The 16,671-nt window shown below is 42.8% G+C and overlaps 1 protein-coding gene across 1 annotated transcript in view; it reads left to right on the forward strand.

Moving 5' to 3' along the window:
• The first annotated feature begins 331 nt into the window (after positions 1–331).
• Positions 332–16,671, forward strand: part of UBE2G2 (ubiquitin conjugating enzyme E2 G2) — a 30,220-nt gene continuing 13,880 nt past the window's right edge. Inside the window, exons 1-3 of the mRNA XM_066259211.1 lie at positions 332–467; positions 10,602–10,637; positions 10,730–10,775. Of these exons, the coding sequence (XP_066115308.1) occupies positions 425–467; positions 10,602–10,637; positions 10,730–10,775 (125 nt within the window). The 5' untranslated portion in view covers positions 332–424. The remainder of the gene's footprint in view (positions 468–10,601; positions 10,638–10,729; positions 10,776–16,671) is intronic.

Genomic DNA, 16,671 nt, shown 5'->3' on the forward strand with positions numbered 1-16,671 from the left:
CGTTCTCCATCAGACGTTGCTGTAGCCACTGTGACGGAACAGGCGGTTACTAAGCACCCAGTCCCGGAGCCAACTGCCCGGAATCTTAGGGAAGACTGGACCTTACAGGAACTGGGGCGGCTGGAAGCGGCTTTAGCCCCACAAAGCGGCCAAAGGCCTAGCAACCCCGGGACCAGACAGGAGCCAGAGCAGCCCCAACCCCATCCACGCAACACTCTCGTCTCCGCCCCATCCTCGTCTTAGTGCACGCTCCGCTCCTCTGCACGCCCCTCTCTTTTCGGTGCCCGCCCACCGCCGCGCAGGCGTCTCCCGCGCCCGGAAGGGCTTCTGCACCTCGGTAGCGACCCGGAAGCAGCCCCGGTATCGGGCGGGAGGATACGAGCGCTTGGCGGCTGGGTTTGACGGCACGGCTGTTACCCGGACAATGGCGGGGACGGCGCTCAAGAGGCTGATGGCCGAGTACAAACGTGAGTCTGGGGCCCGCCCGTCGCCGAACCTCAAATCGGAGTGGCGCCCCTTCGTCCCTCATGGGTGGCCCCCAGCCCCCGTCCTGGGCCCCAGTTTGTCGGTTGCTCCGTGAGGCCTGGCCTGACTGTGGGGCCCAATGTAGCTGCGGGCGGACCGCTGACTCCTTACTTACCCCACGGGCTTGATGGTTTGTTCACGGTTAGCAGCGAATGAGCCGCAGTGGTCTCCGGTCGCCCTGCTCCGCTGTGCTGCGCCCCCTCCTCCAGAATCTGTCCCTAAACTTGTATCGAGGATACGTTAAAGGGCAAAAGTGAACACTTACGGTTACAGTCAGTCATTGTTCGTTGTTTGTTTTGTCTTTGACCCTTTTAGTAATTTGGAGAACCTTCTAATTCCAGCCTCGCCCACATGCAGTGAGAGAGGGTAGGAAAGCCCAAGTTGCCTACAGAGAAGTTTAACAAAAAAAAGTGATTTGAGAGAATAAGCACATCAACTTTTGGTTTTCTCTTTAATAAAGGAGCAGAGGTTTTGAACAGTGCCACCCTGTCATTCATCCTAGGCAGTGTTCAGAAAACTTCACTACTTTCTTAGCCAGTAGAAATGTTTAATATTTGGGGAAAGCAAATGGAGAATGAGAACGTAGGAACATTCCGTATTCTGCGTTTTCACAGTGGAATGCTCCCTTGGGACAAGTGCTGGGGTGCTGTATTGTACAATAGCTGGTGGAGACAAGGTGGCAGCTCCCTCCTGGGAATGGGCAGGGCCTCTGGAGCCACAGACCTGGGTTCAGGCACTGCTTCTGCTTATTATAAGCACTCTGATCTTGGTGTTGGCCCTTAACCCCTGCACTTTCCTCACCTGGAAAGACTAGTGCTTTGCTGGATACCTGGTAGGTAGCTCTCCATAATGTTAGCTTTTACTGTTTTAATTACATTGAGGCTACTTTAAGAAGAAAGTTGAAAAAAAAAACCCCTAACAATGAAATCATAAAAATGATTGGTCAATATGCATGCAGCTCAATTTCCTGAACCATATCAGTGGCCCTGTAATGGTAAAAGACGTGTATTTGGAAAGTTAAAAGACATTGAAAAAGGAAGGCCCTGGCCAGTTGGTTCAGTGGATATAGAGCATCAGTCTGGCGTGTGGACGTCCAGGTTCAATCCCCAGTCAAGGCACACATGAGAAGCCACCACCTGCTTCTCTTCCCCTCCTTCTCCCCTTTCTCTCTCTCTTCCTCTCTTTAAGCCAGTAGCTCTGTTGGTTTGAGTGTCAGCCCCGGGCGCTGAGGAAAGCTCTTGGAGCATCTGCTCCAGATGGGGGTTGCGGAGTGGAACCCTGTCTGTTTACATGCGGGAGTCTACCTCCCCTTCTCTCACTTAAAAAAAGACCTTGAAAAAGAAATTGAGGAAAATACAAACAAGTAGCATATATTTTGTTCATGGATAGGAAGAATTAACATCATTAAAATGTCCATACTACTCAACTCAACCTATTGATTCAGTGCAATTACTATTAAAATACCAATGGCATACTTCACAGATCTAGAATAAATATTCCAAAAATTTACGTGGAATCAAAAAACCCAAATAGCCTTAGCAATCTTGAAAAGGAAGAACAAAGTGTGATATATCACAGTTCCTGGGGTCAAGCTGTACTATAAGGCCATTTGTTTACAAGGCCATTGTAAACAAAACAGCCTGGTACTGGCATGAGAACAGGCATACAGATAATGGAACAGTAGAGAGTACCATGCATGGATCTTGGAAACAGGATGAATACAGGAATGATCCTTAAGCAAGAATTTTTTTTTTTTTTTGAGATTTTATTTATTGATTTTTAGAGAGAGGGGAGAGAGAAAAGGGGAAAGCATGGGAAGCATCAACTCATATACTATGTGCCTTGTTTGGGCAAATATGGGGTTTGGAACTGGCAACCTCAGCATTCCAGGTCAACACTTTATGCACTGCACCATCATAGGTAACATTATTGGTGTATAACAATGCCACTAGTTTCTGAATATTTTTTTCATATCATGCTATTTTTGCCAAATTCATTTACCAGGTCTAGTAGTGTTTTGGCCGAGATTTTAGGGTTTTCTATGTACAGTATCTTGTCATCAGCAAATAATGACAGTTTTACTTCTTCCTTAATTCCCTTAAACTTTCTTTACTTTTTTTCATTCTTTTTTTTCTGCTCTGATTGGGTGAGTTCCACTACCTTGTGATCAAGTTGATTTTTCTTTTGCTTAATCTAGTCTGCTATTGAACCCCTCTAGTGTATTTTTGAGTTCAGTTATTGTGGTTTTTAGCTCTGTGATTTTTTTTTTTTTTTTTTTTTAGATTTTATTGATTTTAGAGGAGAGAGAAAGAAAGGGGAGGAGCAGGAAGCATTAACTACATTAACTTATAGTTAATGCTTCTCATATGTGCCTTGACTGGGCAAGTCTGGGGTTTTGTTTATTTTTTATTTTTTTGTATTTTTCTGAAGTTGGAAACGGGGAGGCAGTCAGACAGACTCCTGCATGCTCCCGACCGGGATCCACCCGCACGCCCACCAGGGGGCAATGCTCTGCCTATCTGGGGCGTCGCTCTGCCACAACCAGAGCCATTCTAGCGCCTGAGGCAGAGGCCATGAAGCCATCCTCAGTGCCCAGGCCAACTTTGCTCCAGTGGAGCCTTGGCTGCAGGAGGGGAAGAGAGAGACAGAGAGGAAGGAGAGGGGAAGAGGTGTAGAAGCAGATGGGCGCTTCTCTTGTGTGCACTGGCCGGGAATCGAACCCGGATGCCAGGCCGACGCTCTACTACTGAGCCAACCGGCCAGGGCTGCAAGTCTGGGGTTTTGTACCAGCAATCTCAGTGTTTCAGGTTGATGATTTATATACTGCTCCACCACAGGCCAGGCTCTATAACTTTTATTTGGTACTTTCTGTTTCTCATTTCTTTTAGTTCTTACTTTGTTCATCCATTTTTCTTCCCGGTTTGGTGAACATCTTTATTATCATCACTTTGAACCCATTATTAATTAATTATCTCTCTTTCACTAAGCTTTTTCTTGAGTTTTTATTTGCAGTATATTTCTCTGTTTCTTCATTTTGCTTGCCTGTTTGTTTCTGTACAGCAGATGAAACAACCACCTCTCCCATTTTGAAGGGGAATGGCCTCATGTAGGGAATAAATCTTGTCATTCAACCCTGCCTCAGCTCTTAGTTGTCTCTCAGATTTTTGTGCTTGTCCAAGCTGTAGTTGAGGGTGTGCCAAGATCTGTCAGTGTCCCAAAGGGAGGATCTCACCTCCTGAATTCCAGCTGATTGTAAGTTGGCCCCTCAGGCAGCAGCTTTAAAAGTATGCAAATATATCCAGTCCTAGGGTACTGCAAGTATAAGCCTTGCTGGCCACCAGAGCCCGGCAATCTGGAGGTGTCCCTTGGCTAGCAGTCATAGAGATCATGGCTCTAGACAAGGATCGGGGCTCTAGAAAAGTATATAAGCTCTTCTGGATGATACTAGTGAGCTGGAACAAGGCAGACGGAGAGTGCCAAGATGGTGTCCACAGCCTGTGTTCCTTGAGGGCACCTCTGCAGGTCATTAAATGTATGCCAACCTGAAGCCTGCCCCTCAGGTTGAAGCTCCAGGACAAGCAAAGAAACTTCCTTCACAGAAAAACTGGGAGTGGTAGCCTGCCAAGAGTCATCTCTTTGATTGCCACAGTCTTGTGGGGCCCAAGAATGCGAGTCCCGTCCCCCCCCCACACACACACACACGCACTCCCACCACCACAGCAATGTGATCAAGGGGCAGCCCTTTGCGTTCACAAAAACCAGGGCAGCAAGTGTGTATAAAACTCTCCTCCAGGAGACACTGGCACTCTGGAGCTCAGCAGAGAGTAAGCGTGATGATGCTAGCACCTGTCTTCGGAGGTTCTGGAAAGGATTGCAGGTTAGATAAAAGCCTGGTCCTCAGGTACAGTCATGATGATTTGCTAATAGGCCTCCTTCACAGAAACACCAGGCCCCTTGGTCTATTGCCTCTTGCTGTGCTCTGGGGGTGGTAGTTATTTAAGTAAATTTGCTGTTGGTTATAGTCCAGAGGGACCCCCCTACCAGTGTAAGCCCCTCTGGCCACCAGAGTCAGGCGATGTAGAGTTGTTGCCTGACAACATCTGCAAAAATTGGGGTGCCAGACTGCAGTATGAAGTCTTTTCTGGATGACATCAATTACAGTCCTGTATTACTGTGAACACATACTCCCTTGGCCTCTGGAGCTGGGTGACCAAGAGGCATCCCTTACACGGCAACTGCAGATATCAGGGCACCTTCAGGAGATATTGTGCTCTGGAGCAGGGTGGTTTTTTCCCCCATTTTCCCAATGTGTAGTTGTCACTCAACCAGCCTTTAGTTTTTTGTTGTTGTTTTTAAGTATTTATTTATTTATCTTAGAAAGAGGAGAGAGAGAGAAAGGGGGGAAGGAGTAGGAAGCATCAGCTCTCAGTAGTTGCTTCTCATATGAGCCTTGACCAGGAAAGCCGGGGTTTTTTTGTTTTTGTTTTTGTATTTTTCCGAAGTTAGAAACGGAGGCAGTCAGACAGTCTCCGGCAAGCGCCGGACCCAGGGACCAACTTTGCTCCAATGGAGCCTCAGCTGTGGGAGGGGGAAGAGAGGGACAGAGAGGAAGGAGAGGGGGAGGGGTGGAGAAGCAGATGGGCGCTTCTCCTGTGTGCCCTGGCCGGGAATCGAACTGGACTTACACACCAGGCTGACTCTCTACCACTGAGCCAACTGGCCATCGGGTTTTAATTGGGAACCTCAGCATTCCAGGTCCATGCTTTATCCACTGTGCCTCCACAGGTCAGGTAGGTTTTTTTAAGTTTTAAGAATTCTTTATATAATGTAGCCTCTCCTGAGGCCTCTCACTTTTGGGCTTGTTGACAGCTGTCTTCTCCCTGTGCCCTTATATGATTGTCCCTTGGTGTCCGTGTCCTAAACAGATTGCCAGTCAGATTGCATTAGGGCCCACTCCTGTGACCTCATTTTAACCTTTTGAGTAGTACGAACGTTCATGTACGTCCTCATGCCTCCTGACCATCCAGAGTATGATTGATTTATTTTAAAAATGTGTAAGGCAACATTAAAAAATGGCAAATGTATGTTCTTGTTTCCATAAATTGATTATCAAACATGATTTTAAGTTAATAAAACTGTAACTGGAACTAATTTCATTTTTTGAAAAAAACCCTCGCTCCTGGAGGTCAGCGAGCATGAAAAAAACTCACTACTCAAAGGATTAATTTAACCAGAATCACTTCTTTAGAGACCCTAAAGTGTTTAGAGACACTTTCTTCCACTTCTATTTAATATGTCCTGAAAAATTTATTCTGTGCTCGTGCATAGAGGTGTTCATCGTTCCTTTTCACAGCTGCAGGTGTTCTCTTGGTAGATGTACCATAATTTGGTCCCTAGTGGATAGTATTTGGGTTGTTTCCAGTTTTTTGCTATTATAAATAGTCCTGAAATGGATAGCTTTAAGTATGTTTTTTTTATTTTTACCAGTATATATGTGGGATAGATTCAGAAACATGGGATTGCTGGCTAAATTTGTATTTCATTTTGTGTGACAGCTATTTTTTAAGCCACTTTTAAAAAATGCTTTTAACATTTTGACATTGTCAAGGAATCAGTGGTATTTGCAAATGTCTCTAACATGGTTAAGGTTTTGTTTCTCTTTTTGAAGTTGTTTTTATCTGTAAATATGAAACTGTGTGTGTGTGTGTGTGTGTGTGTGTGTGTGTGTGTGTGTGTAGTACAGACCATTTCCTCCATCTGGCAAACTGAGTTACTGTAGTTCTGTACTGACCAGTAGATGCCGCTGTTGAATAAGAATGCTGGTGGGAAGGCTGCTGACTGTGAGCTGCTTCTGCAGCTGCACAGACAACCCTTTGCCTCTTCATAAAAAAAGGGTGGCACAGAGGGAAGTTCCAGGGGGGAACTCCAAAACTGAAGAAGAAAGCCAGCTCTTTTTGGTGTAAGCTCATGGAATTTTGAAATTCCATGAAAATAATTGGTGTAATTATTTCTCTGTGTTGCTCTTAGGCACCCTACTCCCATTTTGATCAACATTGTGCTACCTCCTCCCCTTAGCAGTTTATAACCCATCTGCCTTAATCTGTTGTTGTTGTTATTATTATTATTACTACAAAAAGACAGTTTGACTTTAGACACAAAAACCAGATGAGATTCCATCTGACTAAGTCATATAAAGCCTGGTGAGTTGGGCCTTGGGGTTACTGCTCCCAGTCTACTATCATGAAGAGATACAGAGAGAGGCTGAGATAGTCAGGGTCTGTCTTGACAAATTCAAGGGTCTCAGTCTCACTGTTAGTTGACCTCATCTGACTTGAAGTATTAAATGCTCTTGGTGTTTGAGACCAACACTCTCCATTCCTTACCTGTTTCACAGATGCCGCTCTGGCTGACGGCATCATTTTCCCTGTTGGGACTCTTGCAGTAACAACTTTTAAAACTGTTTACTAGCTTGAGCTGTAACTGACAAAAGTACAAGGAAGGACATATTCAGCTCGGAGTTCTCAGAGCATTACCAGCCAGGAGAAGTGAGAAGGCTACTAGTCCTCTAGAACCCCACTTGTGGGCCCCCCTCTCCAGGCAGCTCTGCCTCACAAGAGAACCTCCTCCTTGCTTAGCTTTTGCTTTTCCACCAAAGAATGCGTTCTTAATCTCTGTAGTTCAGCTTTGTCTGCCTGTTGACATATGTCATCTATCTAAATGTAGTTTCGTATTCTCTGTTGTGTGTGTAGTCTGTATTGTATATGTATGTGTGTAATACAGTGTGTTGTATAGTGTTTAGGTCTGAGTTCCTTTGACCAACATAATGTGTGTGGCTGTGCGTCATTTTTCTTTCATTTTTCCATTGTATGAATGTTCCACCATTTATTGATCTCTTTTACTATTGATAAGATACTTAAGTTGTTTCCATTTTTTGGCCATTATGAATAATACTGCTGTAAATATACAGTATATATACAATAGAATATTATTCAGCCATAACAAGAGGGAAATTTTTCCATTTGCTCCAACATGAATATAACTTGAAGAGCATTCTGCTAAGTGAGATAAGTCAGTTGGAGAAAGACAAAAATACCTATGATCTCATTTACATGTGGAATCTTATACCCAAAACTGAATTTATAGTTACAGAGAACAGATTGGTGGTTGCTATAGGTAGGGGATGGAGGGTAGACAAAATGGGTAAAGGTGGTCAAAAGGTACAAACTTCATTTATAAAGAGGTTAACTGGAGTTATTTTTAGTCATCATTTCGTAATATATACAAATACTGACTCAGTCTGTTGTATACCTGAAGGTAATTTTCTGTTATGTCTTTTGTATTGCAATTAAAAAAAAAAAAAGAACTCCTATATCACTTCCTCAACAAGGCCTGTCTTAACCACCTTGGTATGTCTATCACTCTGTTCTGTTCTTCACTATACAGTATCTGAAATTCATTTTATTTATGTTTCCTTATTCACCACCTGTCTTTCTTCACTAGAACTGAAACTCGTTGAAGGTGGGGACGTTTTCTGTCTCATCCACCGCTAGATCACCACTGCCTACAGTAGTGTTTGGCAGAGAAAGTGTAATTGATAATTTGTTGATTGATACTTGATTAGTGGTTGGCCAGTTCTAGTCGTATTAGCCAAGTAGGGGCACTGAAGCTTCAGATGTGACCAAGAAGCAAATGTAAAGAGGAAAAATATCACTTGGAATTGAATGCTTTTGGGATCAGAATTGTAACTGCACTTTTCAATTCATAAAATTATATAGCAAAATAAAGACACATGGCCAACTTTTAAACCACCATTCAGAACAATATTTTCAGGGCAGTAGTGAAATATTTAAATTGTCCTTTGATGATAAGATTTAGGGTCATGGAATACTCATTTGCTTAAGCTGGTATCCTTGTTCTTCTACCCTGTCTTCAGGGAGCCAAAATGTTACAGTATCAGGAGCGCTGTGACAGGAGCTGGAGACTGAGACTGGTGTGTGTGTGTGTGTGTGTGTGTGTGTGTGTGTGTGTGTATTTACACTGTTCACCAAAATTAGGGGATATTTTATTGCTTCATATTCATTTTGAAATATTCCTTAATTCTCATAAAAACTAGGGGAACTTTATCACTTCATATTTATTTTGAAATATCCCTTAATTTTGCTCAGAAAAATTAAGGGATACTTTATCGCTTCATATTCATTTTGGAATACCCCTAATTTTTGTGAGCAATATATTATCTCACTTGTTTCTTCTCCCTTTTTCTTAGGTGTTTTTTTGTTGTTGTTGTTGGTAGTATGAAATAGGGGGAAAGTTTTTGTTTTTGGGGGAGGGTCTAAAGATTAGCAACATTTTTGGGAAAAACTGCGTTCCCTCTGTTCTGTTCAGAGTGAATCGAGGGTCTCTGTGTGCATGGATTTGTTTCCAGTTGTGCTCTGTCTATACTGTTCCATTATTTTATCAACTCTGCCAGCATCACATACCCTATCAGGCGTCCCCAAACTACAACCCGGCCCGTGGGCTGCATGCGGCCCCCTGAGGCCATTTATCCGCCCCCCCACCCCCACTTCTGGAAGGGGCACCTCTTTCATTGGTGGTCAGTGAGAGGAGCACTGTATGTGGTGGCCCTCCAACGGTCTGTGGGACAGTGAACTGGCCCTCTGTAAAAAGTTTGGGGACCCCTGCTACATGCTATAGCTTTAGAGTAAGTGTTGAGAGAGTTCTCAGTTTGTTTTTAAGAAGTGTCTTGGCTGTTCTTGGTCATTTGCATTTTGATATATCTTTAGAATAGTCTTTTCAAATTCAAACAAGAAAACCTGTTGGGACTTTTGGTTGAGGTTGCATTGAGCCCACAGATTCATTTTGTAAAGGATTGATAGCTATATAATATTGAGTATTTTACCCATGAGTATGATAGTTTCCTTTAATAAGTTCAGCTGTTACAAACCTTGCATATCTTTTAAAACTTATTTTTACATGCTTTCATAATTGTTTTTTTTAGATTTTCCTTTCATAAATTGCTAATATATAGAAATAAAATTCAGTTATATATATTGACCTATTTAGCAGCATTGGCAAACTTACTTGTTCTAATAATTTATCTTTAGGCTCTTTTGGACTTGCTATGCATATTGATGCAGCATTTGTGAATAATGACAACTTATTTTTTCTTTTCCAGTCCTTAGGCCTGTTTATTTAGCAGGGATTTGTTAATTTTGTGTCTTTTCAAAGGTCCAACTTTTGGGTTTGTTGATCTTCTGTTCGCATGTTTCTTACTATTTTAATGATTTTCCCCAGCACTCTGCCCAAATGGGGCATGCATTTTGGCCTGATTCCTTACTCCTGTGTTTTTACCCTTCTTCCCTGTGATTTTTTATATTCCATTCCTCATCTTTTTTAGTTCTCTGGGAGAGTTTAATTTGGGAGCCTCTCATAAAAGACTGGAAGATTAGGAATTGAAATGTACATTTCTTTAGTGGTAGTTTATAAATGGCAGAACTGGGCCTCAAGTTTTTTGCCAACTACTCTCATAAATTGCTGAGCAATGCTGCTGTTTCTGCTGTTACTGCGGAAATCTGATACTCCGTGGAATATCACGTTTGTGGGCTCAGATTTTGCAGTGATGTCAGAGGTTGGCCGCCAGCCTGTACAGTGCTTGATGGACTAGATTCAGAGTCAAGGTTTTGAAGCCTCAGCGCTGGTCATATATCTAGTTTGTCTCAATGTGATAGCAGATACCTTTGAGTTTGAAAATAATATATTATGTTTTATGGGCTTTAATCAAAATAACCAGCCAGGAATATTTTGGAAAGATAGTTAACTTTTTTTGTTTGTTTCTTCCTTTGTTTGAATGAAAGGGTTTCTAGCTCTAAAATTCCGCTTTTTGCTGGTGCAAAGAACTGTTCACATAGTCCTTATCAGAAAGGTAACCGCAGCAGGCATTCACTGTACGCAGAATATAGATCTGCAAATATATATATTATGTCATTTATAGTTTGTATACTTTATACAGTTTTTTGTTAAAATGCCAACATAATATTTATTCTGTTTCATTATGGTTTTACTTTTTAATTTTATAGAATTAACACTGAATCCTCCAGAAGGAATTGTGGCAGGTGAGGTACTAAAGTTTACCTTTTTCTAATTTACTTCTAATAGCCAAAGTTGCCTTCAAAGTGACAATGTGGATATTTTTCTTTTCCTGCAGGCCCCATGAATGAAGAGAATTTTTTTGAATGGGAGGCATTGATCATGTAAGTTAATCATATATGTTGTTAGTTTTAAGACTCTACTGGAATTAGACCTGTGCATCATGTTTGACAATGCAGCTGTGCTTAGAAGTATTGATTAGAAAAAAGGTTAAGTATATCTCTGAAATTTAGCTCTTTTCTAGTTTGTTAATGTGAAGGCGAAAAAACAACATGCACATTTATCCAGAAGAAATGAAAGTGTTTTCTTAGCACTAGTAAAAGGTTTAGTGAGTATTATATATTTGTAGATTTTTAAATAATAAACGTATGTTCTGTGCTGTGCTGCATTAGCATCAAACAGCATGGTGGCTTTGGCTTCAAGAAGTTGTGAGAGCTGGGCTTTGAGGTGGGAAAGGCTTCTTTGTTTAGGGCTGACTGCCCAGCCTGGGCACCAGGACTAGTCTCCTTCCCTCTGCTTCTCCTCCTGTGTTTTTCTCTGGCCTTCCATTGTCCTTGACTGGGAGATATGCTCAGCTATTCCGAGATGACCAGTGCAGTTCCTACCTCATTCCAGAAAGATTGTGACCGGATTTTATGATGTTCCATGTGTAGTGTGGGTTTGTGTGTGTGTGTGTGTGTGTGTGTGTGTGTTTAATTGATTTTAGAGAGAAGAGGAGGGACAGGAGGAGAGAGAGAGAGATTGATTTGTTGTTCCATTTATTTATGTATTCATTGGTTGATTTTTATGTGAACCCTGACCTGGGATCCAACCCGTAGTCTCTGCATATTGGGACCACAATCTAACCAACGGAGCTACCCAGCTAGGACCAGTGATGTTGCTTAAAGAGCAACAAATGGACTTTCTTTTTTAAAGAGAGGGACAGACAGACATGAAGGAAGAGAGATGCGAAGCATCAACTCATAGTTGCAGCACCTTAGTTGTTCATTATTGCTTTTTTATATGTGCCTTGATCAGGGGCCTTCAGCTGAGCCAGTGACCCCTTGCTCAAGCCTGCAACCTTGGGTTTTAAGCCAGCAACCATGGGGTTATGTCTATGATCCCACACTCAAGCCGGTGACCTTGAGGTTTCAAGCCTGGGTCCTCAGCGTCCTAGGCTGATGCTCTATCCACTGTGCCACTGTCTAGTCAGGCTGAACTTCTGATTCTAGAGTCTTTTGTTGCTCTATGACCCATGCTCTTTGCCTTCTTTCTACCTTAGATGTACAATTTTTGGCCATTATTAGACTTAGTATATTTCAAGAAAATGTAGTCAGGTAACATTTAGGGCATTGAGATTTATAATCAGTCTCTCAGTTTTCTCTTTAGTGAGATGAGGTCTTCAGTTAACTAGGTAGTTTTCCTGTTGGATACAGTGCCTTAGTGGGGAGGGACTTGGAGAAGCATGAACTTACCACAGCAAGTGTGAACTCTGGTTTCAGGGTGTCATTTTAAAAGTTACCAGACTTTCTGAATTTGCCCAGTGCTTGTATGACATTAGTTCCTAGTATTTACATGTTTGTCTGAGAAACAAGTTGCTGCTAACTATTGTCTGTGAGGTTAGATTTATATGTGAAAATTGATGTGAGGATAAGTTTTTTTAATAAGCAAAATATTTTAAAAATCAATAAACATTATTCAGAGGCAGTACAGCATGCTAATATTTCCTGATCATTTGTAATACCCTCTTTGCTTGGGTCCATGATACCCATAGTTTTCCTATGTTTCTGGCATGAGGATGTCTTTGCTGTCTGTATTTGTATCTATACAGTATTGTGTCTTTTACCCCTGCAGCAGTGAGAAGTTGGATCATGGCTTTGGGTCAGTGATGTCCTGTGTCCAGTGGAACATGACACTTTGCAGTCCTGTTAGTATAGCTCTTTGTATTTTTAAAGATATAAGAGATCATGTCATAGGAACTTGATCTGTAACCTGCTTTTCTCATTTATGGTACCACTTGTATTCCTCTGTGTTAACACAGACACACACGCATACCACCAGGCAGCAGGCCTGGTCGTAGGGCAGATTTTTGGGAGACTCTTCTGAGTGCAGAGGTCCATGGGCACTTGGTAGGCCTTTGTGTCTGGGAAGTCATGGTTGTGGGCAACCCAGAAGACTATTTAGAAGCCCTTAAAGGGACGCATGAGCCTTTTACTATGTTTTTTTATAGTGTTTATTTAAAAAATCTGTTAGGGTAACTTACTAATTTTAGATAAACAGCATAAAATTAAATCAATATTTTGAAAACCTGTCTTAAAAAGTAATTAGAACTGTTTTTTAGGTAGAGCACTTTTATGTTTGAATAAGGCTTTTGCTTTAGTGTGGAATTCCCCTGCTTCAGGATCTGGTGACTGTGGGTTTTGGTCCTGTTCCAGATCCTTTCACAAATAAGAGGCCGTTCACCAGTGTGCTTAAAGCATCTATTAAGGAATTAGCTGTCCTCCCATGGATTCAGCTTACCCTCCTGTCTTGGCAGACAGCTGGCTGAGTTTCCCTACTTAGTGATAGGCTTTCTTTTCTTTCTTTTAATTCTTTGACTATTTCCAGAGCTTCTTCCATACCCTAGTGTTTATAAAAGCCATGCTTGTCTCGTTTTCCAGAGTTGCAGCCTAGTTTTGGGGCCTCTATCCCAGTGTGCTGGGTAAAAAAAAAAAATCTTTTCACGTGTACGAGGTGCAGATACTGAGCACCTGCCATTAGGGCCTTTGTCCACAGATACAGGCACATCAGGCAGGACCCCAAATGTCCACCTTGAAAGAAAAAGATTGAGGGATTGAGGTGAGAGCCCAACAAATTAATGAACAGGGATGAACTAAATACAGGGGTCCTCAGGTTCAACAGTCTTGACATACGACGTTTCGAGTTTACGGTGCTCACTCCCATAAAAACTATAAAACAGACATGAGTGTTTTGGCTTATGTGTTAGTGTCGCACTATTTTTTACACTTGTTTTTTTCTGTTACTACAGTACAGTAAATTTATGTCCTTCTCCTTTTTCTGTGGCTTAGTTATGTTTTTATGTTCTAGATTATGATTTTACACCAGTGTTAGGATAGATAAGTGACTTAGGCTAGGTTATATTTTGATTTATACCAAAATTCAGGTTACGTGATTGTCGTAGGAGCTGAACTGTGTCATAACCTGAGGACCCCCTGTAATATAATTGCCACAGCCTGTTCTCTGATTAATAATGGAAAATAACTCTTAACAACTGCAACCCAGTAAGAAGGGCAGGGGCTTTCTGTCAGATTGAGGGAGGTGGCCAGCATGGCTGTATGGCCACCATGGCTTTATGGTCTTGGACCTGTCACTCTGCCTCTCTGACCTTCACTTACCTGGATCAAAACAAAGAGGTTCAGCATTCTTTTTAGACAGGTGACTTCATGTTACAGAGTCTCTGGCTGTGTGACCTTATTGGCCCTGGCTATGGTGTAGGGAGCTATCTGAGGTCCTTTACTGCGGAGGGTTGACGTTTTCTTTGGTTGGAGCCCTTCAATAGGACCGAGAATCCTGTGGTACAAGACAGCTGTTTATCCTCAGGGGCTGGAAAAGGCATGAAGTCCCTTGGAATTTTGCTGCCTCATTTCTGTCCTGCCCCAGCATTCGTAAAACAGCTGGCAATGGTGACCTTCCTACCTGGCCCATGGCCTATCTGCTGTCCCCTCTCCAGATCAGGTGGATCTGTCAACTGTGGAAAAATGAGGAGCCCCCCTTCCTGAATAGTTGGGGATCACTGGCTGACTCTTCCCCCATCTTACTGTGGCCCATTTGAGCCCAAACTGGGTTACCACCATGGGTGTGAAGATTCCTAGACTGTTGCTTCTCCTGGGACTGTGCTTGGCTTACACTAGGTGTGGGCATCATGGTCATAACAGCCACCTTACACCAGGCTTCTTGTTTACAGAAGGCTATCACAGAGCATCTCTCGTGGTTATTGTGCCCACTAAAATAATCCTGAGATATTAAAATAGTTGTTTATGATTTGTAGTGTATGTTCCCTGACCCAAGAGTCCCAACCCCAGGAATTTTCTTCAATAGAGGTGCTGTCAAGACCTCAGTATGACGTTTTACTGGAGCATTGCTACAGTATTTATGGACTCATCATTATGCAATGTGATTTACAGGGCATCCATGCAGTGGAATGCCACGTGGCTCTGAAGAAGTTCAGGCAGAGTCCACATACTGGCCTAGAGAAGTGTCCACAGTGGCTGTGGAGCGGAAGAAGCAAATTATGGAGCAACAGGTCTAGACCAGTGTTGTCAACTAGGGCTGATTTTTCTCCCATGGGACATTTGACATGTCTGGAAATATATTTGGTTGTCAAAACTGGGGAGTAAGAGGGAGCTCCACCTCTGGCATCTAGTGGAATACTGCTAAGCGCTCCATAGTGCACAGGATGGCCCCTACAGATTTCACAAGACTGGCTGGCCCAAGGCGCAGCACTACTGAGGTCAAGATAGCCCGGTATGGCATGAGATGTTCTCCCTAGTGTAAAATTTCTCACAGCTTTATTGAGTTGTAATTTACATACCATGAGTTGTCTCGAATTAAGTGTAAAAGTCAAGTATTTTAGTAAGTGAATAGCATTTTGTAGTCATCACCACAATCCAGTTTTAGAACATTTCCAAGAAAGTCTTTGTGCCCATTTGCAGTCAGTCCTCCATCCCCACCTCAGCCACAGGTAGCTCTGCTCTACTTTCTAACTTAATTTGTCTTTTCTGAACAGTTCCTGCAAATGGAATAATAAAATACCTTGTCTTTTGTGTCTGGTTTCTGGTACTCAGTATAGTGCATAGATTCGATTCTTCTGTGTCGTAGGGTCAGTGGTTCCTCCTTTTTTGTTGCTGAGTTGTGTTCTGCTGTGTGATGGGCCACTGGCATGTCCACTCACAAACTGACGGACACTTGGGTGTTGCCACGTTTGGGCTGTAGTGCAGCTGTAAGCCGTCTGTGTGGGCATGCATTTCCATTTCTCTTGGCTGATACGCAGGAGTGGAGTTGCTGGAGGGTAGAGTAAATCTGTGTTTAATGTTTTAAGAAACAGTCACACTGTTTCGCATAGTAGCTCACTCACCAGTTTACATTCCCACCAGCAGCATGTGAGGGTTTTCATTTCTTCACTTACTTCCCCACTTGGTGTTGTCTGGTTCCAGCCATCCTACTGGGTGTGAAATGGGACTTCATTGTGGATTTGATCTGCTTTTCCTTGAGGTCTAAATGTGTTAACCGTGCACCCTCATGGCCTGTTGGGCTCTGTTGGAGACCTTTCTGGAAGTGGAGGGTGTTTAGGAAGCAGTGTGCTTTTCTTTTTTTATGCTTCAGGTGTTATATCTTTGGAGCATGACCGTTCCTTGGTAATCGAGTTCAAGTTTAAGTACTAATGAATTGGGTTTACTATCTCTATTTTTAAACCCTTGTCGTATGTACAAGACGTTTTGTTTATACACTGTGACAAACCTGGAAAAGGGAACAGCAAAAGCATCTCATTCACCACCTGCCGCAGCTGGAGAGTCCTGTGGGCTGTGGTGCTGGGACATGCCCAAGGGCAGGTGGCTCACACCAGGTGCGCCTAGCTCCACAGGTGATCGGTTGTCATAGATGGTGTAGAAACAGGGTGCGGGGGCTCTGGGTGGGGGCAGCAAGCAGCTGTCCCTTGTGTAAAGCAGGCACTGTGAACAGTGGTCAGGGTTAGACTTCGGTGCTGCTCTCAGTCTTTACTCCTCCTCAGCATCTGACTCACCTGAGCCAGTCATCAGAGTGAATGATTTGGGACAATTTCTTTTTCAAAGTGGAGCATGGGTATTTTGCTTTAATATTTTCTTTCTTTCTTTTCTTTTTTTTTAACAGAGACAGAGAGAGAGTCAGAGAGAAGGATAGACAGGGACAGACAGACAGGAATGGAGAGAGATGAGAAGCATCAATCATTAGTTTTTTGTTGCGACACTTAAGTTGTTCATTGAT

The sequence above is a fragment of the Saccopteryx bilineata genome, chromosome 2, assembly GCF_036850765.1.
Source record: "Saccopteryx bilineata isolate mSacBil1 chromosome 2, mSacBil1_pri_phased_curated, whole genome shotgun sequence".
NCBI lineage: Eukaryota > Metazoa > Chordata > Mammalia > Chiroptera > Emballonuridae > Saccopteryx > Saccopteryx bilineata.